Source organism: Balaenoptera musculus, chromosome 20, assembly GCF_009873245.2.
Source record: "Balaenoptera musculus isolate JJ_BM4_2016_0621 chromosome 20, mBalMus1.pri.v3, whole genome shotgun sequence".
In the NCBI taxonomy this organism is placed as follows: Eukaryota; Metazoa; Chordata; class Mammalia; order Artiodactyla; family Balaenopteridae; genus Balaenoptera; species Balaenoptera musculus.
The window spans coordinates 44,125,912-44,152,924 of NC_045804.1; the positions used below are offsets into that span (position 1 = coordinate 44,125,912).

General features: G+C 53.5%; 2 protein-coding genes across 17 annotated transcripts in view; both read right to left on the reverse strand.

Moving 5' to 3' along the window:
• Nucleotides 1–9,364: 9,364 nt before the first annotated feature.
• Nucleotides 9,365–10,112, reverse strand: TIAF1 (TGFB1-induced anti-apoptotic factor 1). Its single transcript, XM_036838121.1, is given in 2 exon segments — nucleotides 9,365–9,803; nucleotides 9,806–10,112. Coding segments are annotated over 2 exon segments (363 nt in total). The 5' UTR covers nucleotides 10,076–10,112; the 3' UTR covers nucleotides 9,365–9,710.
• A 491-nt stretch (nucleotides 10,113–10,603) lies between these two features.
• The window catches only part of MYO18A (myosin XVIIIA), a 95,299-nt gene continuing 78,889 nt past the window's right edge, over nucleotides 10,604–27,013 (reverse strand). For 7 of the 16 annotated variants that reach the window (XM_036838113.1, XM_036838111.1, XM_036838110.1 and 4 more), the window contains 9 exons: nucleotides 25,671–25,787; nucleotides 25,399–25,482; nucleotides 24,800–24,937; nucleotides 22,522–22,707; nucleotides 21,996–22,135; nucleotides 21,173–21,217; nucleotides 17,919–18,041; nucleotides 15,349–16,622; nucleotides 10,675–10,782 (listed from right to left, as the gene is read on the reverse strand). In XM_036838113.1, coding sequence (XP_036694008.1) covers nucleotides 15,353–16,622; nucleotides 17,919–18,041; nucleotides 21,173–21,217; nucleotides 21,996–22,135; nucleotides 22,522–22,707; nucleotides 24,800–24,937; nucleotides 25,399–25,482; nucleotides 25,671–25,787 — 2,103 coding nt within the window. In that variant the 3' untranslated portion in view covers nucleotides 10,675–10,782; nucleotides 15,349–15,352. Of the gene's footprint in view, nucleotides 10,783–11,692; nucleotides 13,510–15,348; nucleotides 16,623–17,918; nucleotides 18,042–21,172; nucleotides 21,218–21,995; nucleotides 22,136–22,521; nucleotides 22,708–24,799; nucleotides 24,938–25,398; nucleotides 25,483–25,670; nucleotides 25,788–27,013 lie in introns of those variants that run through there. The other 9 variants (XM_036838118.1, XM_036838117.1, XM_036838115.1 and 6 more) reach the window with 6 other exon arrangements.

The window sequence follows — 27,013 nt, forward strand, 5'->3', positions numbered from 1 at the left end:
TTAAGGAGTGTGATTGTAACTTGGAATGAGGTTCACCTGTCTAGCAAGGTAAGTGGCAGCAACAAGGATGAGTTAATCTGGGGGTACTAGGCTGGAGTGACTTGATGCTTGCATTTAACTTCTCAAAAGAGTGATTAAAGAGAATTTGGTTATTGGATATTCTATTTCAATGGTGGGCTTCCCATGCAGCAAGAGGGATTTAGGTTAGAACTCGGGAAATCCATCCCACTAAGTAGATTTGTGAGATATTAAAACATGTATATAGCACTGCTTAGGGTATTCTTTCCTTGGAAATCTTTAAAAACGAGAAGCCCACCTATTTGGGCCTATATAGTCTTGCCTGAAGGCCAGGACCTCCCAACAAATCTCTGGAAGACTTCTGGCTAGAGAGGAGGTAGGGTCTGAGATGGGATTCTGGGCAGGGAGAATGAATGTAAGCACCTGGGGGGAGAGGTGAGGCATAAGGCAGGCTGGATCTGTCAGGCAGGAAGAAGCAGCAGGGACAAGGGGCAGGATTCTAACACGCAGGACCCAGTGGCATTTACATAACTTTGAATAATGAATAAGCCCAGCTCTGGGGCTCCTAGTCAGCATGCTCATCTGCATCTTTATTAGGCTTTATAAATGATTCAGCTCCCTACCCTTTCCCCCCAGCCCCTGCCCAGCCTGCCCCAAGCATCAGGGTAGTTGATTGCTCATTATTTTAGACTAGATTTGTTTCACCAACATTCAGTGAGGCATGGAGTGGGGGATACAGGAGGGAGGAATAAATCCAAAAGGCAGGTGGAGTGGAGGGGTAGGGGAACGAACAGAAGCAGCAGGCGCAGGAAGGCAGGCAGACGGCTGCGAGCTAGGGACGTGGGCATAATTCTCTGAAATGCTCCTGGGGCCAGCATCTTCAGGAGAGAAAGGTTTCTTAGATTCCCCAAAATGTGCTGGGTTCAAGTCCCACTCAATCCCCGGTTTCCCTTACATCTGTTGCCAAGCCCCCAGCAGGCTTCTCTCTCAGCTCCAGCGCAGTGCTGAGCCACTTGAGCAGCCAGATGAAAACTGCCCCCAGGGAAGTTCTCACTTTTTCCCGAGGCAGGAATTTTGCTATTTTCATGAAAAAAAAAAAAATCTACTATGCTTTGCAAGGCCAGAACAGGCACCAGGCATATATTAGGGGAGAAAGTGATAGGAACAGGCCTACATGGTATGTGAATTTGTAGAGAAAGGAATGCTTGTGTCCATAGAGAGTTTGAGCCCACCTGGAAAGAGAAGCCTGGAAAAGATGGGCAGCCCTCAACTCCTCCAGGTAGGCATATTAGTGCCAACTGCTCTGGTCTACTGGCAGGAGGCAGGAGAAGTATTTAATAGCCTGGACGAGGAGTTGGCAGGAAACTGGTAGGGGGAAAGGTAGAGCACTTCTCAGCCCTGGCTGCACATTAAAACCATCAAGAGAGCTTTAAAAAATATGATGCTTGGGCCCCACCCAAGGCCAATTAAATCGGAATCCCCGAGGGAGAAGGCCTTGGGCACAGTAGTATTTCTTAAAAAGCTCCTCAATGATAGGACTTCCTTGGCGGTCCAGTGGTTGAGACTCTGCACTTCTACTACAGGGGACATGGGTTCGATCCCTGGTTGGGGAACTAAGATACTGCATGCCGCGCTGAGTGGCCAAAAAAAAAACCTCCTCAATGTTGTTTGGATGCTGATTTGAACAAGCTAACTTTAAAATATACATATATATATAATTTGTTACATTATTAATATTTAAAATCAGGAAAATTTAAACACTGGATATTTGGTACTAAGGAGTTATTGATAATTTTTTTTAGGTGTGATAAGAGTATTGTGATTACATTTTAAGGAGTCATTTTCTTTTCTTTGAGGGGTAGATACTAAACAAATATCTTCATTGTAACAAAGTGATATCATATCTGGGGTCTCCTTCAAAATAATCCAAGGGAATGGGGAAGTGGGCCAGGTTCAAATGAAGCAAGATTCACTCTGTGTTGAAAATTGTTGAAGCTGTTTGGTGGATAAAGTTCATTATACTATGTTTTTTACTCTTTGTATACACAACGAAACAAAAACAGTTCCTTGAGTGTTTCTAATATACAGCAAGGTGAGAACCCCAGAGCCAGGCACTCAGCAGGAAAGGGGCCACCATGGCACCTCTGTGGGCACAACCGACTTTAAGGAGACCAGGTTTGTGGGACCCTAAACGATAGGTGAGAGCCTTGTCCTCCAACGCCCTAGGCTTCACGCAGAGTCACAGGGACCACTTGTGAGGAACCAGAGCTGGCAGTCAGAGATGCACTGGGGGTGTCCAAAGAGCCCTTCAGGCTTCCTCCCCCACCCCAGCACAGCCTCTGGGGACTCAGGCTCTGTGCATCAGGCCAGGAGGCTGGACCAAGGGGAGCCGCCTGACTGAGGCACCCAGAGCAAGCAATCAGCCTGTCTCTTCTCTCTCAGTCCCTGCCCTCTCTCAACTGACTCCACAGGAGCCAGGCCCCCATCTCAGCCGGCAACACCCCCCCCCTCCAGCCGTCACCACTGTTTCCCAGCGCTGTCACCCCCGCGACGGACTCATCTGCCGCTGTCAGGGAACATTAGCCCAGCAGACTTCATCAAGGACGTGAAGGGAGGCTGAACACCAGTCCACAGAAGTACGGGCACCCAGGCAGCCACCCCCAGCGGCTGCCGGCAGAGCTGTCTGAGCTGCTGAGAGATTCGCGGGTAGCTTGATCTCATTTGCATATCACTTCTTTAACGAACACATTCACAAGAATCCCAAATTCTCAGTTTTCTGCTCTCACCGACAGATTGGATCTCCTCACACTTGTCCCTGACATGGATCAACCATTCCCACGTTCTCCACATGCTCTTGAGAAATAACTTCCCGCCCTGCCGAGGTGCAAGGTATTCCCTCCCCCACCCCCGCCCCGCCCCCCCGAACTCAGCCCCGCCTCCACCCCACCTCCACCGGAGCAACCACCAGCTCCACCATCGCGCTCAGCTTAGGGCTCTCTCTCTCCTCCGCTCCATTACCTTCCCCTGATGGCCTCTAGGGGCTGGGCAGGGGAGAGAGTTGGAGGGGGTCTATTTAAGAGATTTTTGGAATCTGTGCCTGCGCATCACCCGCTGCCATGAGTTATTTCAGCGCCGATGTTTGTCTCGAGCTGATTATTCCAACCCGAGAACAGGTGGAGCAGCCTGCGGTGGCTTATTCGTCAGCCAAGGCCATCTGTTCCCAACAAGATGAGATTTGTAGCTGATTTCTACTGGGGAGCAAGGAGTGGGGGCGGGGAGGGAGATGAAGATCACCTCCAGGCCCCAGGAGACTTACTCCTCCCAGACCTTATGCGAGGTCTGAACCCCGAGTCCTCCCCTTCTAAAACCAACACCTTCTCATTTTCTCAGAGAACTCACCGGTCACTTGACTCTCTGAAACAGCGAAAATACTTTTTCCTTAAGGGGCTAAACCTTCTTAGATGGAGTCAGGTATGAGAAGCAGGAATCCATTAGCCAGGCACAGTCTGGCCGTTGAGTCATGTCCACCCTTACAGATCTTAAAAAAAAAAAAAAAGTATATAACCATAACACAAATATCCTAAATGACCTTCTTGACTCTCGGCTTCTCCTCACCCCACTCCATCACCGGTCCCTTCATCAACACGAGTCTCCTTGCATAAACCTGTCACCTTCAGGGCTCCAGGCTGCATGGGAGGCCATGTCTGGATGCTCTTATCTCCCCCTCCCCCACTGCTTCTCTCCCCTAAATACCCTGTTCAAGTTCCACCCTCCAATCTGTTCCTCTTTCAGCTTCCATTCTCAGCCATGCCAAGAGACGCCTGCTGCTTTAAGAATGGCTTTCCCTGAGCAAGGGATCTAAGCAGTTTCTAAGCAGCTTTGCCACATGGTTTACCCCCCGCCCAGGGCTACTATTTCTATATATGCAGTGCCGGGAAAGACGCTACTCTTATAGTCACACTAATATGACAATTTGGGGCCTTCTTTGGTGTTTGACACAGATACACATCTGTACTGACTTAAAAGAAAAATTGTATGAAAACTTTATTACAAGCATAGATACTTCATCTATAATCCCACATCCCCAAACAAAGCTATTTCTATTTTTCAGAAGTCTCATCTAACGTTTATCTATTTATCTGTTTTCACATGTACTTTTGTCATGTGTACATGTTCCCTTAAGAACCTATTCAAAGAGCTTAAGACTGCCTCACTTTCGAGCTGGTTCTCTAGGCTTATTTTGCCAGTGCCTGGGAGCGGAAGCTCCTTTTCTACTTTTAAATCCTGTCCAGTGGCTCAGTATGTGGTTCACTGGAAAGACCAGCCCCCACAGATGAGCTCCTGGACCCTCAAAAGCAGGCCATGGACCTGTGCTTCTAGTGCAGAACCTTCCAGGGCAGTGCCACTCACTAGGGTCAATCTCCCTTGCTCTCCAGAGGACACTATTCCCGTGGGGGCCAGAAGCAACCCTTAAGCAAGGGTGCCAACCTGTAACTGATGCCAGTCCCCAGGATTAAATATGAGCCATGAGGCCTATTTCATCACGTACAGTTTTATATTTGCCTCGTCATCAGTTGTTGACCTGTCTTTCAAAGAGGTAAAATTTCTGAATCTATTGGCTGTATTCCCGTACCAGGATTTTTTTTTTTTTTTTTTAATTCTCCACTTTCAAATTCCCTAGTGTCCTCTCTTCCGCAAATCCATTTGCTTCTTTTTCTAATCTAGTCAGATCGTAGATGTGGCACAAAACATATAAAAATTTATTAAAATGTGGAAACTCTTTGACTCTTAAACCACCTCAAATATAATTTGCCTGGATGGTGTCAAAACTTAATAGCCTTTTTGAGGTTTTTTTTTTTTTTTTGCCAAACTGTCATAGCTGACTTTTTATATCTAAAGCAAATTCTATCCACGCATTTAAGTATTCCGCTGGGAGATTTATGTCACTGACTTCAATTACAAAGCACACATCCTTTTTGGAATCTCCCTCATGTATATGACCCATCACTGGGGCTGACACTACAGAAGACTCAAGTTCTCTGTAAAATTCCTTCTAAATAAATCTAGCATCCTTGTTAACTCCAAAATGGCTATTGCTCTGGAAATCACTCCTCCCAGATCAAACCCCAGAGAATGGTCTGGATTGTTCCATTGTACTGTAATGAAATTAGATTGAGGTGAATAGAGCTTAAAATATGCATTTCAGGCCATGTGGAACTGTTATTCATATTGTTGGCACCGTGTTGTTGAAACACAAATGTGATCATGTATGGGAGATGCTCTGAGAATTGTTAAGGAGCAACAGAAGTATGAGGTTGACATTTCCCCCCCAAATTGTCAAGAAGTGCTTCCTTCCTAAGGGCAGGCCTTGGTGAATACCAGGCACACAGTGATTTGAGATGAGGATCATGACAGCAATTCTTGGCTTTCTCGCCTCCCCCTTCACCCTCTGACAAGGCCAGAGTAGCTCGGAGACGCCTGGCCAGTTGCTGGAACCAAGCTGAGGACCCTGCTAGGCCGGATGTCACCTCTCTGAGCCTGTTTCCTCACGGGGACAATGCCCCTTCACAGAGTCGTGATAAAGGTTAAATGAGATGTAGGCAAAGTGTATAAGCACTGGGGACATAGGAGGTGCTCACCATGGTTATATTGATTTTGTCCTCCTCATCCTCTGGGTCACTACTGACAGGCCAGGCAGGCCCCTCAGCCCCAGTCGCTACACAGCTTCAGCTCCTGCTGAGGACTTCCAGCAGCCCTTAAAAGGGCGGGGAACAGTATCGTCGGGTTGCTGCGCGAGGAGACCTGTCCTTATGCTTCTGGAATCCTTCAAGGGCAACGCCGACGGGCTCGGTCCTGTCACAGGCTCAAGGACCTTTTAAGGGGCATGGCTTCCGGGAAGCGCGCGGGGGCGGGTGGGGGACGGGGCGGGGAACCTCCAGACGGAGGCGGAGCCAGAGGTTCCATGCTCCGGAGGCCGAGGTCATGCAAATGAGATATGAATATGCTAATATGCCCGGGTTCCCAGTGAACCGGAGGGCGCTTGCCTGGACAGGCAGAACCAGCCAGGAAAAAGGAAAGGAAATGAAGAGGACGCGGAGGCGCACGGGGCTGCTGGACGGAACCAAGCCCAGACAGCCCTCACGCTGGGAGAAGACGTCTGTCTTCTCCCGGCCCCACTTGCGCCACCCATCGGTCCCTCCGGCTCCTCACCAAGGGTGATAAAAAGGTGGGGGTGAGAGGTTCTGTTGGCAGCATTGAGGGGCTCTGTCCGAACCTAGGATCCAAAAGATTCTTGCCAGCAATTCCACCTTGTTTTACAGATGGGGAAACTGAGGCCCAAGAGGTCAAGGCTCTTCTCCAAAGTCTCAGTGCTAGCGGCAGAAGCGCTCAGTTTAGCAGGTTTTATTCGTCTGGTTTTGTTTTGCTTCCACTAGGGTCGGGGGACACCACTCCGTAGGTGAAAGAAGCAGCAGCCGCAAACATGGGAGAACTTGGTACATTACCAAGCATGTCCTGGACTGCCCACCAGGCTGGAGGATTTAGAAAAGAAGACTTCCTGGGGAAAGATGAAAGGCGTTGGGGGTGGCAGCCAGTAGCAGTAGCAGGCAAGGACAAATGATCATAGACTGGTCTGGAATACGTTGCTATGTAAAAAGTGTCGCAGCTTCCCTGAGAACCAGCTCAGAGGAAATGAAAGGGGAACAGAAAGGATTAGGGTTAGATTTAAGGCAGCACTTTCTCCCAGGGGTGATAATGGGGCCCTTTCTTCAATGACCAAGGAAGGCTGTGGACTCATCCTGTCCCTCCCACTTCTGAGGCTTTGGGAATCCATCTCCCTCCAGCCCCACACGGGCCTGCTTGGAGGACAGGAGTGAATGATTGACTTTGAGAAGTCCCCATCACTCAGGTAGGAGATCCTTCGCCTGGATGGGTCTCCTGGGCTCTTTGCTGAGGGTGAGGACAGCAGACACCCTGGCTCCAGGGCCCCGGGTGGGGAGAAGCAGCAGTCATGGCATCTCTTGCAACACACTCCCTGCCAAATGGATTCAAATTGGCTTGGATATGAACATATGATTAAAGGAGAGGCGCGATTCATTTATCAGGAGAGATTAAAGAGCGGCATCTGCGCAGCCTAGCTAGGGGACAATTAAGGAGCAAATCGCTAAGTGTCTGTGCCACCAGGCATGGGGGTGGGGCATGGGGGAAGGACAACTGGGATCATCTGCCAAGAGGACACAGGACAAAAGGAGGTAGTTCGGGAGTCACCATGTGCTGCTGTCGTCTCTGGGCACAGACTGGGCACCTTGGGGAGCCTCACAGGGTCCCCCCCTCCCAGTGCCTCTTATCCAGGATTCAGAGCAATCCTGAGGGTCTGAGATTAGAGAGGAAAATCTAGCGAGGCGGCTTTGAGCCTGGCACAGGGACAGATTTGCTGCCTGTTTTGTGGGAATCACTTACATTTTAGGTACCAGAGCGACCATGAGTGCACAGGTGAGGGCAGGAGCTTACAGAGCTCTGAAGGCATACCCCAAACGAAGATGGGCTCTGATGGCCTTGCAGGTCCCTGGACTTCCCTGAGGAGTTTGTGCAGAGGGAATTGCCTTCCTCCCAGCCTGGAGCCCAGAATGCTGGCCGAAGGCCTTTGCTGAAGCTTGGAGAAGTGTTGGTCATGTGAGGTGATGTCCAGCTTCCCCAGACAGCCTGTGGAGTTCCCTGCCACCACCTCTATTTCCCAGCCTCAGGGCCTTTGCTCAAGTTCTTCTCTCTTCCCAGCACACCTATCCCAGCAATATCTACCTGTGGAAGTGCTATCCTTTCTTCAAGCCCCAGCTCAAAATACCAGCTCCTTTTAGAAGCCTTCCCAGTCCCTCCCCACCCTCTCTCAGTGAGAGTGTCTCCCCTCATAACTTGCCCAAAGCAACTTCTTTGTCCTTTTATGTCTCATGTAATTATTTCCAAAGGGATCTGCCCTAGCCCTAACACATGACTCCCTGGAGGACAAACACTATGATGTACTCCTTTCTACTCGCCCAAAGCTTGCACATATTAGGAGGTTAGACACACATATTTTTTGTGTTTAACTCCTCCACTAGAATATCCGCTTCTTGAAGGAAGGGACCCCACCCATCCCCAGCACTTAGAACAGTGCCTAGACCATAGCGGGCAGTTATGAAATATTTGACTGTTGAGTGAATGAGCAGATGAATAATACATATTTTCTGACTTGAACAAAGCCCTCCGCCCCAGGGCAGGCTATTAGAGGTTGATGCTGGGACTTTCTATCAATAATTAACCAAAGGCCTGAGTCAGTGTGGGTGAGCAGAGTTGGGATCTTGTCTGTAGGTAGCAGGGACTTTTGTCACACCAGTTCCTGGGAGGAAAAAAGTGCACCGAGCTGTCTGAAAGCAGGAGTAAAAGATGTGAGTGACAGAACTGAACATGAGGAGCCAGCAGTTTTTAAAAAAAATGACTTCACTTTTACTACCTTCTCTATTCCACCTTGGGGGCAGTTTCTTTTGTTCAAGATGCAGCCACTTCACACTTCTCTCCCATTCATTTTGGGGATGACATTTCCCCCTCTTTCCCTTTCTTGCCCCTTTCTGGGTGGGTGACATCACCAGAGCGTCAGCATCAGGCCTGTCTGATACCCTTTCTTGCCTACCTGTCCAAACCAGAGGAGCCTGATCGACCAGCTGTAAATACTTCATGCACGCAGGGATTATAACTGGTCACATTACAGAAGGTAGAGGAGGAGGAGGGAGTCATTTGTTTCTTGCCCACTGCCTCTCAGCTGTCAGTGAGGGAACCACGTGTGGACTGGGGCATGAAGGCAGAGACTGAGCAGGGTGGAGAAGCCAGCACGCCCAGCCTATTCAAGTTGCCCTGTGGCCAATGGGGTTGGAGGCCAGAGAGAGTTCTGCCAAGTGTTGATCAGAAAGTCATCTTTGGGATGACTAAACTTAAAAAAAAAAGAGAGAGAGAGAGAGAGAGAGAAGATAGGATCTCTGTAATTGGCAAGGTTTAACAATCAGAGGGACCTCAACATTCCCAAGTGGAGGCCAGGGTAGGCCAAGGCCTGGACGGCTCTGCCAACCTGAATTACAATCCACGGGCTCTTAAAATAAAAGGTGGGGTTTGTGTCTTCCTTGACCAATCCTCTCATCCACTGCCTCCGCCTGCTCCAGATGACCTGCCAAGCTCTCTGAGCAGCACTGGTCTGATGCGGGAGCAGGTCAGGGATGAGGGTGATTCCCCCAGGTCCCCACCAGAGTCCTCACTCTGCTCCCCTGTGACCACCCTGGACTTTACCTGAGCCTGAAGGAACAGGCAGGAAAATTGGCAGAGCCAGGAGAAAAAGGACATTTATTTCCATACATCAAGTAAACAGGGGAAGAGAGCACAGCCCAATGAGTACAAACCAATTGCAGGAGAGAAGGGGAGACAGCAGATGGGAGCGGCACCAGGCACTGCCCTTGGGCCCCCGTCTGGTGGTGTTGGTGGGATGATCTTTAGGGTGGGAGCTGGGACTGTCAGTCTGCATGTTGTCATGTCTGGGATAAGTGCGTGTGGGCAGGGCGACTGGAAGAAGAAAAATGACTCAGGCTCAGGACACAGGGTGAGGATTCATTCGCATCTAATACACATCAGTACCGACCAAAGCTTCCATCTTCAGTTTTTCTGATCACAAGCCCTCAACCCAAGGCCTTCCCTCTCAAGCTGAGCTTGTGATCCAGGCAACTTGGACAGAGGGGGAGGGAGGCAGTGCTTGGATAAGCCCTGAACTGGCATTAGGTGGAATGGGTTTACTCTTCAATGGGTCATTGCACTTAACACACTGATGAGACAAAGAAGGGTAGGGGCTGGAAGTTCTGGCTGGTACAGATGCACCCCCGTCTGTGTAGGCCTGCTCAGCTCGAACCCAGAAGCACCTGAGAGCCCACTCCCCACACGGACTCTTAAGAACCTGGGCCCAGCTCTGCTCACGGGTCTCTCCAGCTGCACAGAGAAAGGACTGCTCTCGGAAGAGTAAAGATGAAGCTGAGGTTCCCCTAGTCATTCCCGGTGCGGGGAGGCGGCCGGCTGCCACCACAGCCCCCTCCCCCTCTCAGGGATGCAGCTGTGATGGAGAGGTTGGGTATTTAAATTAAAAAGTAATAAGACAGCAGGCACTGAGAAGAGAAAGCCCTCCCCCAAGTCATGGGGAAGGAATTGCTGTTCCCACCCCAAACCCCTCCCCATGGACCCAGCAACCCGAGAATGTCCCAGTAGGCAATCTGTCCACCGTCCCTGAGCAGGGGTGGGGGGGTGGGGGGCGGGGGGGGGTAGGCTGAGATGGAGGTCAACTTGCTGGCTCTATGCAGTGCCAAGCCACCTGCCATCCACGGTGGCCCAAGGCAGGAGCAGAAAGTTCTCTTTTCAGAACTGCTCTTCCCTCCACCTCTTCCACGTGGAAACGTCAGATACCCACTGCCTGGGAAGCCCCCTGACCGAAGAGGGTCGGGTGTTTCCCATGCAGATCAGCAGTCAGGTGGGGGAGACCCGTGCCCCGCCATTTCCCGGGAGAGGCGCCGTGGCAGCAGTAGGCTGTGGGTGGGAGGGGTGCACACCACTCCCCTGGGCTATGCGTTGGTCTCTGTCTGCTTGGCCTCTGTGTCGCTGTCACTCAGATAGTTGTGGGAGTATCGGGGCCTGGAGGTGCTGTCGAGAGGGTCGTGCTCATCATCTGACCGGTCAGGGGCAAGGGACTTCCAGTAGCTGGTGGGGCTGCAGGGAGAGAGGAATGAGGTCACAGAGGAAGGATGCTCTTTATGTCCAGCACCAAAGCCTTTGGTCCTGAGGAGGCCCCCCAAACCCTGCCACAGCATTCCCCCAAAGTCACAAATTGAGAAGTAGAAGACCTCCCTGGCTTCCCCAGAAGATACTCAGAGTAGTAAGAGAAAGGAGCACATCGTTTTGACTCTGAAACCTTTTACAACGCCAAGGAAAGCAATGCTGAAGAGCAGTGGGTCTCGAACTTGAATGTGCGTAAGAATTGGCTGCAAGATCCCTGGGTTCTTCTCCTGAGAAGTTTTGATTTGCTAGCTCTTGGGTGGAACCCAGGAATTCTGCATTTTCAACTCCCTCCCCAGAAGATTCTGATACAGGCAGTCCACGGACTGCATTTACTTGGAGACTGCAGGTCTGGTGGTTACACGACTACAACCTGTCTTAGTAAAGTTCCTCCCAAAAAGATTCCTTCTAAGAAGGAGGGGCTTTCCCCATTGAATACTCCCAGATCATAACCCTTCTTCCTAATCAGGTTTTCCTAAGGCCGGTGAGAGTTTCTGCCCTTGACCATGATATCATCTACTCACAAGGAATAGAGACTCAGGATGTAGGAGCTGGTAAGACCTCTGTTTCAGGGTGGCATAGTCATCCCTTTCTTGGTACCATAATCCGACCCCAAGGCTTTCATCAGGCCATTGGGAGCCTCGCGCTCTCCCCTGACCAAGATATGAAGAAGCATTACTCCCTGGATGGAGCAGACTCATGGCGTTGAGCATGGATGGGATCTCGTTTCCACCTCTAGTCACCTTCTCTTTTCTTTCTTTTCCAAAGCCTTAGAGCAGCCTTCCCCTGCCCCTCCCACCTCCACTGCCTCTGCCAGTACAAGTGCACTGTAATTTCAGCAATGCTGGAGAAAATGCAGCCCAGGGTGGCTCCACCCCTACCAGTGCCCTGCACTCAATGGGCCCCTCCCTGCCCAGTGCTCTCAGGGACACAGCCCTGCTTCCAGATCCTAGAGAGCTTCCGCTAGGATAAACAGGAATCCTGTGATCCCACTGTCTACAATTCTGATTTAAGAATCTGAGGAAGGCCCTTGTTTACTAGCGCTTTCCAAGTTCTTCTATCTCCAAACCAAAAGAGGAGGACACAGCGTTCTGCAAGAAAGAACCACATGCTCAGCTTTTCCAACTGTGTTGAAGAAAGGATTTCATCACTGAATATTTCCTGTAATGTGAGACACTGTCTTAGGCACTCTGGATGTGCTATCTTATTCTTCACCACATGAAATGGCATGAGGAAGCTGGTTCAAAGAGACGAAGCACCTTGCCCAAGGTCACACAGCCAGTATGTAAATCTGAACCTGGGACCTTAGACCTCAAAGCCTTTTGATGACTCCACCTTGCTGCCAGACCGGTGACCTGAGGAGAAAACCAGATGAAACCTGCATTCTCCCCACCGGCCTGGGCGAGAGCCCAGGGGGTGTGTAAAGACAGGTCTTTCTTTCTCTCTCCCTGGGGAGATGGAAGAGCCTGATAGAAGAGCCTGTTCAATTATGCAAAACGGTTTAGGAATGGGGCAGTCTGGTTAATAGTTATCGTATTTCTCATGAACGAATTACCATTTTTAAAGGAATCAGAATAGCACAAAACACATTTAATACAAACTAGTCTGAACATAAATGAGTTTTACTTTGATGGGCCAAAGGCACTTAAGGACTCTGGGACGTCTCAGTGACAAAATTATAAAGCTCAACAATGACTGTGCAACATAGAAAAAACTGGGGTTATTTTAGCTTTTGGGTTGTTTGAATTCTGAACTAGCGGGAGCCTGATTTTATTTTCATTTTTTAGACAACTTCTGGGCACCCAACGCTAAGGTCTGCTGTTGGGCAAAGGAAGGAATGGCTTTGTGGAAAGACAGTGGGGTTATTTTGTGGGCAGAGGGGGGTGAGGTAGATGCCAGGGCTGGGACCCAGATGCAAATGGGGTGTTCCTTTCCATCCTCACACCTCTCCTCAGAGTGGAGCTGCAGACCCCACTTCCATATTTCTGTGCCTGCCAGGCAGACACCTGGATAAACGACAGCTGGGTTTCAACACTGTTCCATCCAGATGCTGGGTGCAGTGGTAGAGGCAGCCGGGAGGGCTAAATGCCAGGCCTCTCTCCCCTGCTCTGTGCAGCCACAAGACACCCCTGCTCCCACCCTGGGTGCTCTTTAGCCAGTTTCCTTTGTGGCTTCTACAGCCACAGCTGTCGGAGAGTCAACAGCAGGCAGCTGGCTCCCTTCCCTGGGGCAAGAGTCAGGGCTGTAATTTGAACATTTTAACCACATTGTTTCAAAAGCTTTCCTCCTCACAAGCCAGTGTCTCCTGCTCAACGCTGTCACAAACGATTTGGTGCATAAGCTAATTCCCACTGGGCGAGCAGCCCCCTCCCCTTGCCTTTGCTATGGATGCTTTCGTGTTCTGCATTCTTGCAGGTCCCCATCACCAGGTGGGAAGCTAAACTGCCCCCACTCTTGGCAGTTTATTCACCCAAAGCCAGTTCATGCTGAGTCCAACTAGGTCCTCCCTCCCCTGGACCTTCTCTGCCAGCTCTGTACTGGTTGGCTAGCTTCTGGCTTGGTGCCCACTCTGGCCACGGTGAATCCAATCCTTGTTGGAGGTGGCGGTGTGTAGGGTTTCAGGACTACTGTTTTCCTGGTGGACAGGAACTGTGCTGGTGGCTGAGGGAAGAAACAGGCTTTATGTGTTTTTGCTCTTGCTGGGTCAAGGGTGATGATGGGCTGAGTCACTGGGGTCTGAAATCCACCAGTTGCTGGTCGGCGTGGGATGGCCTGCCTAGGCCCACGTCTCCCTCTTCAGGTATTGGTACCGTGCTCAGAAGGGCCTGGCGCCCTCTCTGCTTTCCAAACTGCCTCCCATGGCCCATCAGCTGACTTCCCGTGCTAGGGGAGCAGGGCACTCAGCAGGGCTGCGGAAGGAAGGGCCGAGATGGTAGACACAATATTATGACCCCTGCCTTTTCTCACTGTGGTGCTGACAACAGCTCCCTAGTGCAATTGAGTGCTTCCTACTCTTCCCAGAGCATCCTGCAACCATCTGCCACATGGGGGGAATGACAGAGCAGGGGTAAGCCCAAGGGCTTGGTTTCGGAGCAGCTCAGGGCCCACAGAATCTGAGTTGGCCATGAGCCTAGTCTGGGTTCAAGTTCCACCTCCCCCATACCATCCCCCCAATCCCATCCCACCACCATCTCCAAATAGCTGCAGGTAACATTCACTTCCACGGGCTCCATTCCTTAAAACTGGTCCCTTTCGGTAGAACCCAGCCCAAGTCAGTGTGCTTGGGCAGCTGCTCCACTGCACAAGAGGCCCACTAGCATGCGACAGGTGTGTGTTAGTTCATGCATCTAGGAAACACTGCCTGTGCCCCAGGGGGCTGCGCTCTGGGGTCATACCTCCTGGGAAGCAGCAAGCTTGCCCTGGGAGGGTACCACGCCAAAAACAGCTTCACATAACCAGGGTGATCCAAATGTCACCGCCCACCAGGGAAACTGGCAACAATAGTATTCCAGTGAGTCAGTCTTCGCCTTTCTTCCGAGTGGGGGTGTGGGCATAAAGGGCCTAACAGCTAGATCTCCCTCCCACAGGGAGAAGGCTGGGGGAGGCAGGAGAGCCAGGAGGGGGCTGTCACTCAGCAGTTGCTAATTTCTATTCATTAAAACTTTACAAGATGAGCTAAGATGAGGTGACGCTCATGTGTGGGCTTCGGGTAGGAGGGGTGGGGAGAGAGTCAGGCATCTCCAGGTCTGCTGCAGGGTGCGGTGATGTGGGCGCTGCAGCCCTGTAAACCTTGCACTCTTAGGCTTGAGACGCATGCCAGAGAGGAGGGTGACACTGCAGGCGGGGGAGAGTTGAGCAAAAGGCCCCTTAATAGCTGACAGCCAGTGATGTACCAACCCATGCCCGGGGGTCAGCTAGAGCCCTTTCCTGGACCCAGCGTGTCAGGGTCATGGACAGAAGTTCCGTATGGGTGCTGCCAGATACATACAGGAAACATTTTGCCCATGTGCTCTGCCTTGGGTCATATGGAGGAGTAGTTAAGGGCAAGCTGAATAGACTCCATTCAGATCCTGGCAACATCACGTACCAGCTATGTAACCTTGGCAAATAACTTAACCTCCCTGAACCTCAGCTTCTTGTTCTATAAAATGGGGCTAATCAGACATTTGTTATGGGGTTAGTGTGAGGATTAAGTGAATAAAATATGGCAAGGATCTGGCGGGGGGGTAGGGGGTGGTCCCTGGCCCAGGGTTAGGACTTGATAAGTGGGAGCTGTGACGGACATCACCAGCGAGTTCAGCTGATTGGGCTCAGGGCTCAGAATGACTAATCAGCTCAGCTGGCCCCTGCTCTCTGAGGTAGCCAGGAGGCTCTCCGAGGCCAGGCCTGCCCGCGAGGAATGCAGGAAGGGCCTGGGTGGTGGTGGGTGGGACGGGAGCACGTTAGTTCACACCAAGCGGCACACACCATGCTCTGCACTCCACGCCAAGTGCCACCTACTGCACTAGTCGCTCTCGGGGCGGTACAGGTACCGCATCATCAGGCTGTCCACCTCTTTCTTGCGCTTCTTCTCCTCCTTCCGAGACTGTCGGCGCGCCTGCCCAGCCTCCTTGTCCTCCGCAGCCGGGCCCTTCTTCACGCTCGAGCGGCTGTGGCTTGAGACGGTGGAGCCACTGGATGTCGACGAGGAGGACTCAGACTCCGTCTCTGTTCTCTTCCTTCTCGATCTGGACTTCTTCTTGCTTTTTCGAGAGCTCCCCTTCTTCCGCCGCCTGTGCTCCGAGGAATCTTCGGAGCTGGAGCTGGAGTTGCTCCTTCTCTTGCTCCGGCTCTTCCGGCTGCTGCGGGACCGAGAGACGTCCGCAGCAGAGGCTGAGCGGCGGATACTGGTGGCTCGCTCCGGGGGGTCCAGTTGGGCGCTCCGGGTACTTTGGATGCTCTTCCGGTCATCCTCCTCAGAGTCAGGCTCCAGGCTGCTCCGGTGGAACGGGACGGGTTTGTAGCTCAAGACCTCATTGATGGCAGCCTCCAGGTCTGGGTCTAGGTAGGAGTGACGGCTGATGGGGCGGATACTGGAGCCGAGAGACTCATCTGTGGCGGAGGCGGAGATGCGGGGCTGGGGTGGCACCGACAGACTGCGGGCCAGAGACGGGTAGCTATACTGTGAGTGGGCCTCACTCAAGGCCACACTGGCTCCATCGTCCCAATCATCCAGGCAGCTCCGGCCCAGGGACAGGCGGGAATCGGGGCTCTCCCGGCTGAGGGCTGAGGCCCGGCCCAAGGAAGGGCTGAGGGTCCTTGACAGGCTGTCGAGCCTCGAGGTGCTGCGGCGGGAACTGGGGGAGCCCGACAGCGAGAAGCTCATGGAGGAGCAGACCCCATCCTCGCCGGAGCCACGCTGTGTGGCCGAGGAGGCCCGGCTGACGGGCGCAGAGACGGCCGAGGCCCGGTCAAAGTCTGAGCCCCACGGCTTCTCCAGCCCCCGGCTAGAGCAACCCCCGACCCCGGAGAAGACGGAGCCACATTCCTCAGGCTCCTCGGACTTCCTGCCCAGGCCCAGCTCCTCCCTGGGGCCCCCGCGGGCCTTCCGGGGGGGCCTCTCAGGGGAGGCTGGCCGCTCGCTCAGGGTGGTGAAGAGCGAATCCTCATCCCCAGTGCCCCCGATGGAGTCCTTCAGGGTGAGCCGCTTCCGATAGCTCAGGGAGCTCAGCACGGAGGCCGGCCTCTCCTCCACCCCCTTGCCCTCCTTCCCCAGGGTGTTGAGGGCCGCTCTGCTGTGCGGGGGTGAGGCCGGGGAGGAGAGAACCGGGAGTGGATTAGCAGCAGCAGAGAGAGAATGAGAGAGAGAAACAAGCATTAAACGTAGAGAATAAAGACACCGGGGGAGGGAGAAAGGAGGAGAACTCGGCAGCGGCCCTGGCAAAGTGGCCGTGAGAGCGTCGGAGGAAATGAAGCAAAATAATTTGCGTCAGTGAAAATAGCTTCATGGAGAATGTCATGTAAATTAGACTATTGTTCTATTTCATCACTTTTTCCCCTCGAAAACGTCTAGTTCAATTTATTTCATTGTCAACTACCTGGAGCCTGGTGCTGTGCCGTGGTGAATGACAGTGGGGCGGGGAAGGTGGCATTATCTGCAATAACAAAATGTTGTTTGGCCGAGTAAATTAAACCAATTAGAGGGGGCCGCTGGGTGCTTGCGGTGAGGGGCTGGACTTGGGAAGGGGCCTCAGGGGAGCTGGAGAAGGAGAGGGATTACTTTTTCTACCCAGCTCACCCAGCGCTCTCTGGGAGGAGGTGGAACGGCGTGCCCTGGGGGATCAGGATGGCTCTGAGTTGGGAGGGGGGAGTCAGCAGGGAAGTGGCCACAGGAGGAGTGGGAGCAGAGGACCCCGGCTGGCCCGTAGGTGAGGGATGGGAATTGGAGACCTGGATTTCAGGGGTAGCTGCCTGTGTGATCAGAAGACTGTGACTGGGCTGGAAAATAGGGGAGCAAGTTCCCCCAGTGGATGGGTGTTAGCAGAAAGCATGGTGGAGGGCGAGTGAAGAGACTAGAAGAAGAAGAGAATGGGCAGAGAAAGACAGAAATGTGTCTGTAGCTGTGACGGGCAAGTCAGGGGAATTGGGGCCTTTTCTGCTGCTATCCCTACTAAGACCTCAGAGGTCCACAGCCGGCCCGGACTGGCCTTGTCCAGGGTGTGGGATCCAGAGTCCCCCTGTGTCCCATTTCAGTCTTGATTCCAAGGGCCCAAACCATCAGGTAGTTCGTTCAACATTTGTTGAATGAATAAGTGGGGATGAAGTTAAACCTACACCAAACCAAAGCCCTGAAGCCTGGTAGGAAAACATTACCTCGGAAAATTAAGGGTGCCGCAGACCTTGACTAAGAAGAAACCAGGCCTCCTGTGCTCATCCCATGTGCCATGGGCGGGCCTGGGCCCCTCACGCACATACCAGGCAAGAGAGAGACGCAGGTGGCGTGAGGCCCACCCTCTTTGGGATCAAGGCGCTGCTCATCCATTCCTGGGGCACGAGGTGGCCTTTCCTCCCACCTAAGGCCACGTGCTCACCTAGAACTCTTCAAGCTGCCATCATCGGAAGCCGCCTTGGAAGGCCCCTTGTTTTTGGACAACCATGACTTGACCCCGTCGACCCGGTCCTCCAGCTCTGAGTCCACATCTGAGTCCCCCTCGCTGTGGGATGAGGAGCAGAAACGTAGGCAAGGCTGGGAAGAGGTGATCACCTGGTGGCCCAGGAGGCGGCACCAAAGTGGCAAAGCAGGTTTGTCTTGGGTGGGGGTGGGACGCAGGGCAGCATGCGCATCAGTGAGTCAGAGAGAACAAGAGAAGTTAGACGGATGAGCACGCCATTCACAAGGACCCTGCCCCGCTCAGCAGGCCACATTGTGTGACAGCCATGAGAAGACCCTGAGGAGCACGGAGGCACCTCCACCCCACTTTCTGTGACAGGCTGCTGTTCAGCCTACCAATCCAGTGAGAACAGGGAGACTGTCCATTCATCAATTACAGCCAAATGGCTTTTGGTTAAAAAGAGGAGTCCTGGGCCCTTCAGCTCCTCCCTGAGGCCTATTCTGCTGTTCTTGTCCGCCTGCTCCCAAAAATGTGGCTACAGCTGCTGCCACTTTCCATGCCTTCACTGCAAGAGCTGGGCTGCTGGCGATGGAACAGAGAAGAGAAGGGCTTCGTTATGACCTCAAGTGAGCTTGAACCTGGAGTCTCCTGAGCTGACGCAGTGCCAACTTGGGCACTATAGGCCGTATCGCAGACCCATCCTGCGACTCCCCTTGGCCCTTAAGAAACAGAAGGGACAAGGAGGGGACCGCAGCATTTCCCGAGGGGTTCGTAACAGCTTCAAGATTCAAGCTGCACCTGGAGATCCAGTGGGGCCCAGAAAGCCCAGGCAAGGGCTCTGTTTCTCCCAGTCTCCTCTTCCACCTTCAGGAAGCCTCCAGCTCTTGCTCCCCCAGGGCTTTTTTCTGGCCAAGCTGGCCTGAGCCCTCTCGACTTGCAAGAGAGCCCAAAGGAGTCAAATTCTGATGCTGGAATCACGGTGACCTCCTCACACAGCAGCAGGGGCTTGGAGATAGCTTCTGAGTGAGACTGCTTCTAGAATTCTGCAAAATGTCTGCTCACCACATTCCCTGCCATGAATATGCTAGGATTTCTCCTTGATATAAATTTCCTTTCATCTGTGTCAACAGGAGCAGCCCCGTTCCTGAATTATGTTCTTGAATAGATAGCCACACAGGTGCGCACACGTGCGTGCGTGTGTGTATGCACACACACACACACGCACACAGAGAAGAAGCCACCAGACTCTGTTCTGCGGATTGTGAGACAGCATGACTCGTGGGGAGGGGAATAAAGAAGCATATTTTATGGGCTTCCGTCAAATACAGAATTATAACAAAGACCAGGCTGGCTGATGCCCCGGGTAAACAGGAGTTTAGCAGACAGCCCCGAAACCGCTAATGCAAGTCCTGTGCCCGTTCGAGCCTGGCAGATTTACTATGGTGCACGGGCCCTGTGGAACGCCAATACCACCTGACTTATACACCCGTGCAAAAAACCTCCTTCTCTAGCTTCTGAGCCTGTAATTTATCACCGCTGTTCATAACCATATTGATTACCATTAGAAAGGAGGTGCTGTATGCATCGCAAAATCTATGTCTACATGTTAAAAGCGTTTCTGTATAAATCTCCCTTAATACTGTGCTGTTTACTGCTTTCATTAGGGTTATGGCAACAACAACTGTATCTCTAAGTAAATCGAAACATTATTTTTCTGGCTGCCTTAGCACACTCGCTCAATAACTCGGAGCTGGGGCCCAGAGCTGCTGAGGAAGAGACCCCCTCTGCCGTCAGCAGGAACCTGGCTAGGACTGCAGGCCGTGTGCCTGCATGAGTGCACGCTGGTGTGTGTGTGCGCGTGTGCAGTAGTTTAGAATATGATCTGAAATGCGCATTTTATCAGTCCTCGAAGCTCCTCCAGCTCAAGGATGGCAGGGCTGGAACACACAGGGGACAGACAGTCATGGGCCCAGAATATGAATTTGCCTCCTGACATTCAGAGCAGCGAATGGGTTGAGAAGCTGGCCTGCCCGCCCTTGCCTTCCCTTTAGTTTCAAGCCTATAGAGGATATTTGGATTCTTTTCCTTAAATAATCAGGCCTGTAAACAAACTCCAGGGGCAGGCAGGCTCGGGGGGCAGTTGAAATTTTAAATGGTCGGAATTAAACCTCGCGTCAAATACAATTTATGTCCAGGCTCATGTGCTATTAGTTAACTGGGAGCTGAATCGCGGGGGAACAAACAAACGGAGACAGAACGGCAGGGGATATTAATTGCGTGTGACAACCGGGCTCCAGCGGCCCTCTATCACTGTTACACACTATTACATTTATCATTAGCTCTCACGGAGTCCTTTGCGCTGCCGCCAGCCCATCCTGGCCAGGGGAGGAGGCCTGCCAGGCAAGAGAGAGTGGGGGAGGAAACCCAAAGCGGCGCTAGAACAACAACCTCCAAAGACCGGCCCTGTCGGACCTGAAGGAGGATCGCCCCGATCTGCCTGAGGGCCCGCACATCTGCCCCAGCTGCCCAGCTCCCACCCAGAAAGAAGGAAACGGACAGGGGGTGGATTTACTGGGCTTCCCGCCACCTGACTGACGGCAGCACAAATGCCTGGGGCCTCCTTCTGCCCAAGGTGCCTGCGGAGAGTAAAGTAAACACATCTGACTGTGTTCCCCTCCCCTGCCTGGATGCTTTCTCCCAACAAGTAACTGTTAGATGCCCCTCACCTTCTACCCTTGTCTGCCAAAAGAAGGTGGTGGACCTTTCAGAATGAAACATACCCACTTCTTTCAGGCAGCTCAGGCTCCAAAGGAGCCCAAGGACGGGGAGAAATCCAGCCCAAACAGACTTTTCCCTAGAGAAAGAGGCCGGGAAGCGGCTACACTTGGTTTCTGATGGGACAGAGGCTGAAGCTCAGGAAGGCAGGCTGTGGGTACCACCCAATGAGGTTGAGCTCTCCTTTCTGACGGAGCCCCCATCCTGCCGACCAAGGATGTGGGGGCCAGTGAACCTTCCAGGTGGAGCGCCCTTGTTGCCTGCGCTCTACAGGGCGCGGCCTGCCCCCTTGCCTCCCTTGGGACAGAGTGAGCTGTGTTAGCATGAGGGACTAGCTCAGAGGAGGAGAGGAGGCTGTGTGTCCACATGCGACATGCAGCAGGGCGGGAGCCCAGGGTTAGGGGGAGGTTAGACACCACGCGAGGAGAGGCAGAGAGCGCGTGCGCTCCAGTCCTCACGGTTTATTCTTTCTTTTCTGATACTTTGTCACCATGTCCTGCAAACTGGAAACAGAAAGAAAATGGTGGGCAAGGGGGCCGGAAGAACACAGAAAAGTCAACCAAGGTGGACCCCTCAGCCGAGGACCCCTCCTTCCTCAGCAAGACAAGGCTCTGGCTGGCTGAGACCAGGAGGTGGGACAGTGCTGTCCTCAGACGGAGGTCCAGGCCGCCTGGGGCACCATTCCCCTGCCCTAAAGGAGCAGGTTCCCCGGGCATCCCAGGAGCAGGATGGGGCCTCGGCCTTCAGGTGGGATGGGGGCAAGTCTGGGAGGGTCTGCTCAGGGCAGCCTTGGGAGCTTCTCCAGGGCCTGACCCCACCCCCACTGCCAGTCTGCCTGCCTCGTGACTTCCTCCTCAGCCTAAGACTACAAATCTCTCTCCTAAACCATTCCCTGGGTGGGTCTTATGTGAGAAAAACTCTGGCACGGTAACAAGGCACCAGGGCCCTTAAATCTCTGCTCTCCCCAGAGTTGGGCAGGCACCATCAGAAATGCAGCTAAACGGGGGAATAACTCATCTTGAATGGGCAGAGCTGGAGAGCCAGGTCCCTGGGAGGCCTGGGGAGAAGGACAGGGAGGAAGTGGGGAGGGTGTCTCACCCGGGCAGCAGCTGTCCAGCCCTCAGCTGCTGCAGGATGGGGTCCATGCTGGGGTCTGGCAATGAGGGGAGGGGGGGCTGGAGGCTCAGTGGTGGGGAGACCCAGATTGCAGCTGTTCTACCTGGTCTGGAGGCAGTCAAGAGGGCCTCCGAGCCAGCCACGGTTGCCATAGCGGCCCCTCACCTGTTGATGAGGTCCTCGTTCTCATCACTCTCCATCTCGTCCTCAATGGCGGCCTGCAGGTCCCCGATGCGCTTGAACGCCAGTTTCAGATCAGCCTGCAGGCTCTGGTTAGCAGCTTCCAGACTCTCCAGATCCATCTCCTAGGAGGGAGAGGGGGCGGTCCAGTCCACAGGAGGGCTAGTCTCTCACCCAGCTGCCCCAGAAAAGGCCGGCTTCCAGTCTCTCTGGGCCAGGCAGCAGCTACATGGGTGCCGCTGAGAACCTGCAGAGCTTTCTCTGCTCTGCTGTTGCTGGGCTGTTGAGGCCTGGCCTTGCCTGATGGAGACTCCGGTACCACCCTTGGCCCCTGGCCTGCCCTTAGGCTTTGTGGACTGTGTTCTTGACATGTTCTCTTCCCTCTAATTCTGGTTTAGAATTAAACCATGGTTTCTTTGCAGCCCACCTCCACAAGCCCACGGGGGAGGTGTGTGCTTAGCAGCTTCTCAGAGGGCTGCCAGCCTCAGGCCTCGTGGGTAGGGGGCATTACCAGTTCGTGCTTCTTGCGGCTTGCCTCGGCCTCCTTCCTGGCAAGCTCGCCCATCTCCTCCTTGGTGTCCCGGAGCTGCCGCTGCAGCCGCTTGTTCTGCTCCTTCTCCCGGTTCTCAGCCGCCGTGCGCTGATCCCGTTCCTCAGTCAGCTTCTCCATGTTCTCCTTGAGCCGGCCGGCCAGGCTCTGGACAGGGAGGTGGGAAGAGAGACCATCAGCCAGGCAGGGAGCGGGGTGTGGCAGAGCTCCAGAGTCAGGAGGCCTGGGTCCAGCTCCGGCTGCCCCGCTCACTGGCTAGGTGGGCAAGCAACGAAAGCCCTCGGAGGCGGCTTCCTTTGTCCTTCTGTAAAAAAGGGAGAATAACACCTATTCCCCAGGGGTCTTTTAAGGCCCGAATAAAGTAATGTATGTGAAGGGACTCTGGAAGATGAAAGGTGCTATCATCATCATTATCACCACCTAGGTCGGAGGAGAGCTCTGGCTAGAGTCTGGGCCTGTCCACACTGATGCCACGTGTGGGGCCTCCACGGGCAGCAGGGTTTCCCTCAGAGACCCTAAACCCAGAAGCTCCAAAAGCTAGGGCCTGTGCTCAGCAGTAAATGGCTTTACTGAGAATTCTGGATTAGGAGGAGACTAAACAGTCATCACATGCCAAACACAAAGCCATTCCTCTAAGCCTGATGAATCTCTCTTTCCCCAGAAACGTGAACACATTTTTCCCTTCTGCGCCATAGGACGCTGAGCAAAAAATGCCCTGGAGATTGGGGCAGAGTGTGAGGGAAGAACGCTGCTTCTGGTCCTAATCCTGGTTCTACCACTGACTGGCCGTGGGGTCGCCACTCTCAGCCCCCAGCCTCTATGTCTCTAAAATAAGGCTACATCTCTAAGGGCTGTATGTGTTTAACATTCTGTGCATCTAAACCACAGTACTGCCTTTCTGAGCAGAAGGGAAAATGAGAGAGTTGAGGAAAGGGACTGGGGCCCATGAGAAAAGGAGGCAAGTGCAGCAGGTCTGTCCTATTTTACATCCACCAGACCAATGGCCTCCTCTGTCCCTTGATAGCTTTGGGGCCTTAGGCAACCTACTTAACCCTTCCTGTGTGTAAAATGTGGATCAAAATATTGCCAAGGCCGAACACAGACTATTACTAAGTCTCCTTCACTCTCTCTAGCTCTCCGGAGGACTGTGACCCTGTCCTGGGAGGTCCAGCCATATTTTCTTTGAAGGTCAAGGGTACTAATGCCCTCCGATGCCCACTGCCAGCTCCATAGTCACCTATTTCCATCCCCACCCTCTTGCCTGCTCCACCGACTCAGGGGTTAATGCGGAGGTGGCAGGGGTGCTCCTCAGCGCCCACGCCATGAACACGCTTCTCACGAAGGCCTGTCAGTGCTCAGACAGATGTCTACATGCTTGGGATGGAGGAGGAGGACTTAAAATACGGTGAGAGGGGTGTAAACCCGGAGAGATCATTCTGCTGGCCTCCTTCTTCCTACCTGCTCTGCTGGAGAGGGAGGGGCTGGAGCACGCTGGCTTCAGGAGAGTGGAACCGAAAGGATTAAATGTGGAGGTTGGAGATTACAGTTGGGAGGAAGGAGGGGTGGAAAGAGAAGATGGAGGTGAACAGAAAAAGGAGAAGGGTCGAAGGGAAGAGGGTGAAAAGTAGAGGGAGAGGACAAATGGGATGGGGAGAAAGGAAGAAATAGGTCAGGGTAAGAAAGGGAATGAGATTGGGGAGAAAATAAACAGAGGGAGAAGAAAAAATGGGGCAAAAATGGAGGAAAATGAAGAGGGAAGGAGAAAAAGCAGAGAATGCAAGCATGGGAAGAACTGAGGAAAAAAGGGAATAAAAAACGGGAGGGAGGGAAAGAGCGAGCGGTGAGATGAGAGGACGGACTCCAGCCCTTGCAGAAGTGGCGCCATCCGCTGCATATTTATGACCCTGCCGGAGAGCGAGTGAGGGGACCGGCGGGGGGAGTGCACGGTGGAGGAAAATATGAAGACGAAAAGCTAAGCTGCTCTGGTTCCTTGGCAGAAAGCAAGCACAGAGTCAGAATGTAAAGCAGGCAGGCTCCGCGGTGCGCAGAGAGCAGGTCTGGCGAGCGGGGGAGAAGGCACCCGCCCTGTCAGCTGGCCTGGCAGCTTGGCAGAGGCAGAGGCCTCCGTGGAGCAGGAGCGGCTGCGGGCCTGCCGGGCCCTGCTGAGCATGCGTGGCTCCAGCCGCTGGGGCCGCTCAGCCCTGCCTGCTGAGGACTGGACGGGGAAGTGTGCACCCACCTCCAGCCGCTTCACTTGGGTCCTTTCGAACTCCAGGCGTGTCTCCAGCTCCCGGATCTTAGCTTCCTGCCTGCTCACCAGGGACCTGTCCACCATGGACTGCTCCAGGAACTCCACTTGGCTCTGGAGGGCTTGTAGCTGGGGGGGTTGGGGGGGCAGGAAGGGAAGAAAGAACTGAGCCTGGAAAGGGAAGGGGCAGGTTCTCTCTCCCCCCCCACACCCCCCACCCCCCCACCCCCCCGCCCCAGCAAGATCACCATGGTGACTAGAAGGCTGAGGGAGGGAGGGATCCACAGGGAGGTGGAAGGATGGGGCCCTGAGCCAGGGGCATTCCCCACCTGGCACTGCGCGGGCACAGATTTTGCCCTCTGGAGAGAAAAGAGAAAGCTAAGGACCAGAGAGGGCATAGAAATGCGAAATGAGGCAGCTGAAGCCAAAACGTCTGCTATGGTGACATGGCTCCAAGCCTAGGCCTCTGCACTTCCTGACGCTGACTGATGGCAGAGAGAAGCACGTGCTTGCCTGTGAGCTTGGGAGTTGGTCCCCACACACAGTGACCCTGGCACCCTCTCTCTACCAAGGGAGACCCTGGTCCCCACCTTCTCCTGTAGCTCTTGCTTCTCTTTGTTGGCTTCTTCTAGCTGAGCCTGGAGATCATTCATCTGAGCCAGATCCCGGGAGGCCTGGGAAAGGAGAGGGTGCTGAAGCAGGATCCCCCATGGGCACCAAATCCATCCCACCCCACCCCACACTGAGGCCAGAGCACACAGGCACCATGACCCCCCAAAGAAGCGGCTGTGCCAGGGACCTAGAGGAGGACCAGAGGACAGTGCTTCTGCAGGGTGTGGTGGGGCACTCCTGGGCAGGGTACCTGAGCCACAGCTGCCTTGTGCTTTTTCATCAGCTCATTCATGTCCTCCTGGTCCTCCTCCAGCCGGCTCTGGATCTCATTCTTCTCACGCTGAAGGCGGCTCAGCTGCTCCTCCAGCTGGACAGAGGCAAAGACAGATCAGAGAGCATCAGGCCTGGCCTGCCTGATGGCTCTCGGTGGAAAGACTGAACCTCCCTATGCCACCTCCAATGGGACGGGGTGATGATAGGGCCAGGCCCACCCGCTGGAGGAGGTTCCAGGACCAGTGATGCTCAGGGAACTGCCTGTCCTGCTGTGGGCCAGGGAGCTGAGGGAAAAGGGCTGTCTTTGCAGCTGAGGCAGACCCTGGGCTAAATGACAGCTGCTTTCTGACAGCTCTTTGGAGGCTAATGAGAAGGCAGAAAAGGTCTGTCCAGAACCAGCGACCCATCATCCTAGCACTAGCGTTCAGGCCCTAACCTGTGCGCACTCTGCCCCCTTCAGGCCCCAAGGAAGGACCCCTCAAATCTGTGAAACTCTCCTGGCATGTTTCTCCTGGGACTGCCTGCTCCCTGGCCATCCAGCGCCCACAGCCAAGTCCGCTCCTTGGTGGGGAGGAGAAGAGACAGCCAACAGCAGCTTCAGGAAATGAATGAATCTATTAGCCTGTAATTCCAAACCAAAATGACTGCGTTGGCTCCTTCTCTGCCCCATCCGTCTTGTTACCGGGACATGGGGAGCTGCGGAAGACTCCGCCAAGAAATTTATTAACTCGGATTTAAATAAAATGGTAATTTTATAACAGCCTTTTTTAACACAATTAAGGAATTTGAATTCCTCACCTGAAAACTGCTGAGGAGCATAAATGTCACGGGGATAAATCAAGCCCAGGAGATTGGCATCTCTCAGCAGTCAGGTGACTAGCTGGGGGGCCAAGGGAGCCCAGAGCCAAGCCCAGCCTCCTCCCCTGCCCCACTCCCTGCCTGAGGAGGTACCGATGGCCATCGTGGCCGTATCCCAGTAATGATTTTTCGGCCGATGGATGGGCCATGGGAGAGGTGGGGAATTAAAAGGGAGGCATTAAATAAGCGCTCTAATTAGCTGCCGCTTGGGCTTGTCAGTGGGCTGGCCAGGGGCAGGGGAGGGAAACGAAGCCATCCCATCTTCTTATCGGTGCTTCTGCTAATCTCTAGGTACCTGTTTACATCCCTCAGCCACATTAGCTGCCTATATTTATGGTGTTGGGGCCGGTGGCCAAGCTCCCACAGGCAGGTGGTTAAACAGGGAGATGGGCCCTTGCTGGCTCCCTCCTCCACCTCACCCCCTCCCAGGCCTCTGCTCTGAGTGGGGAGAGGCAGAGGAGG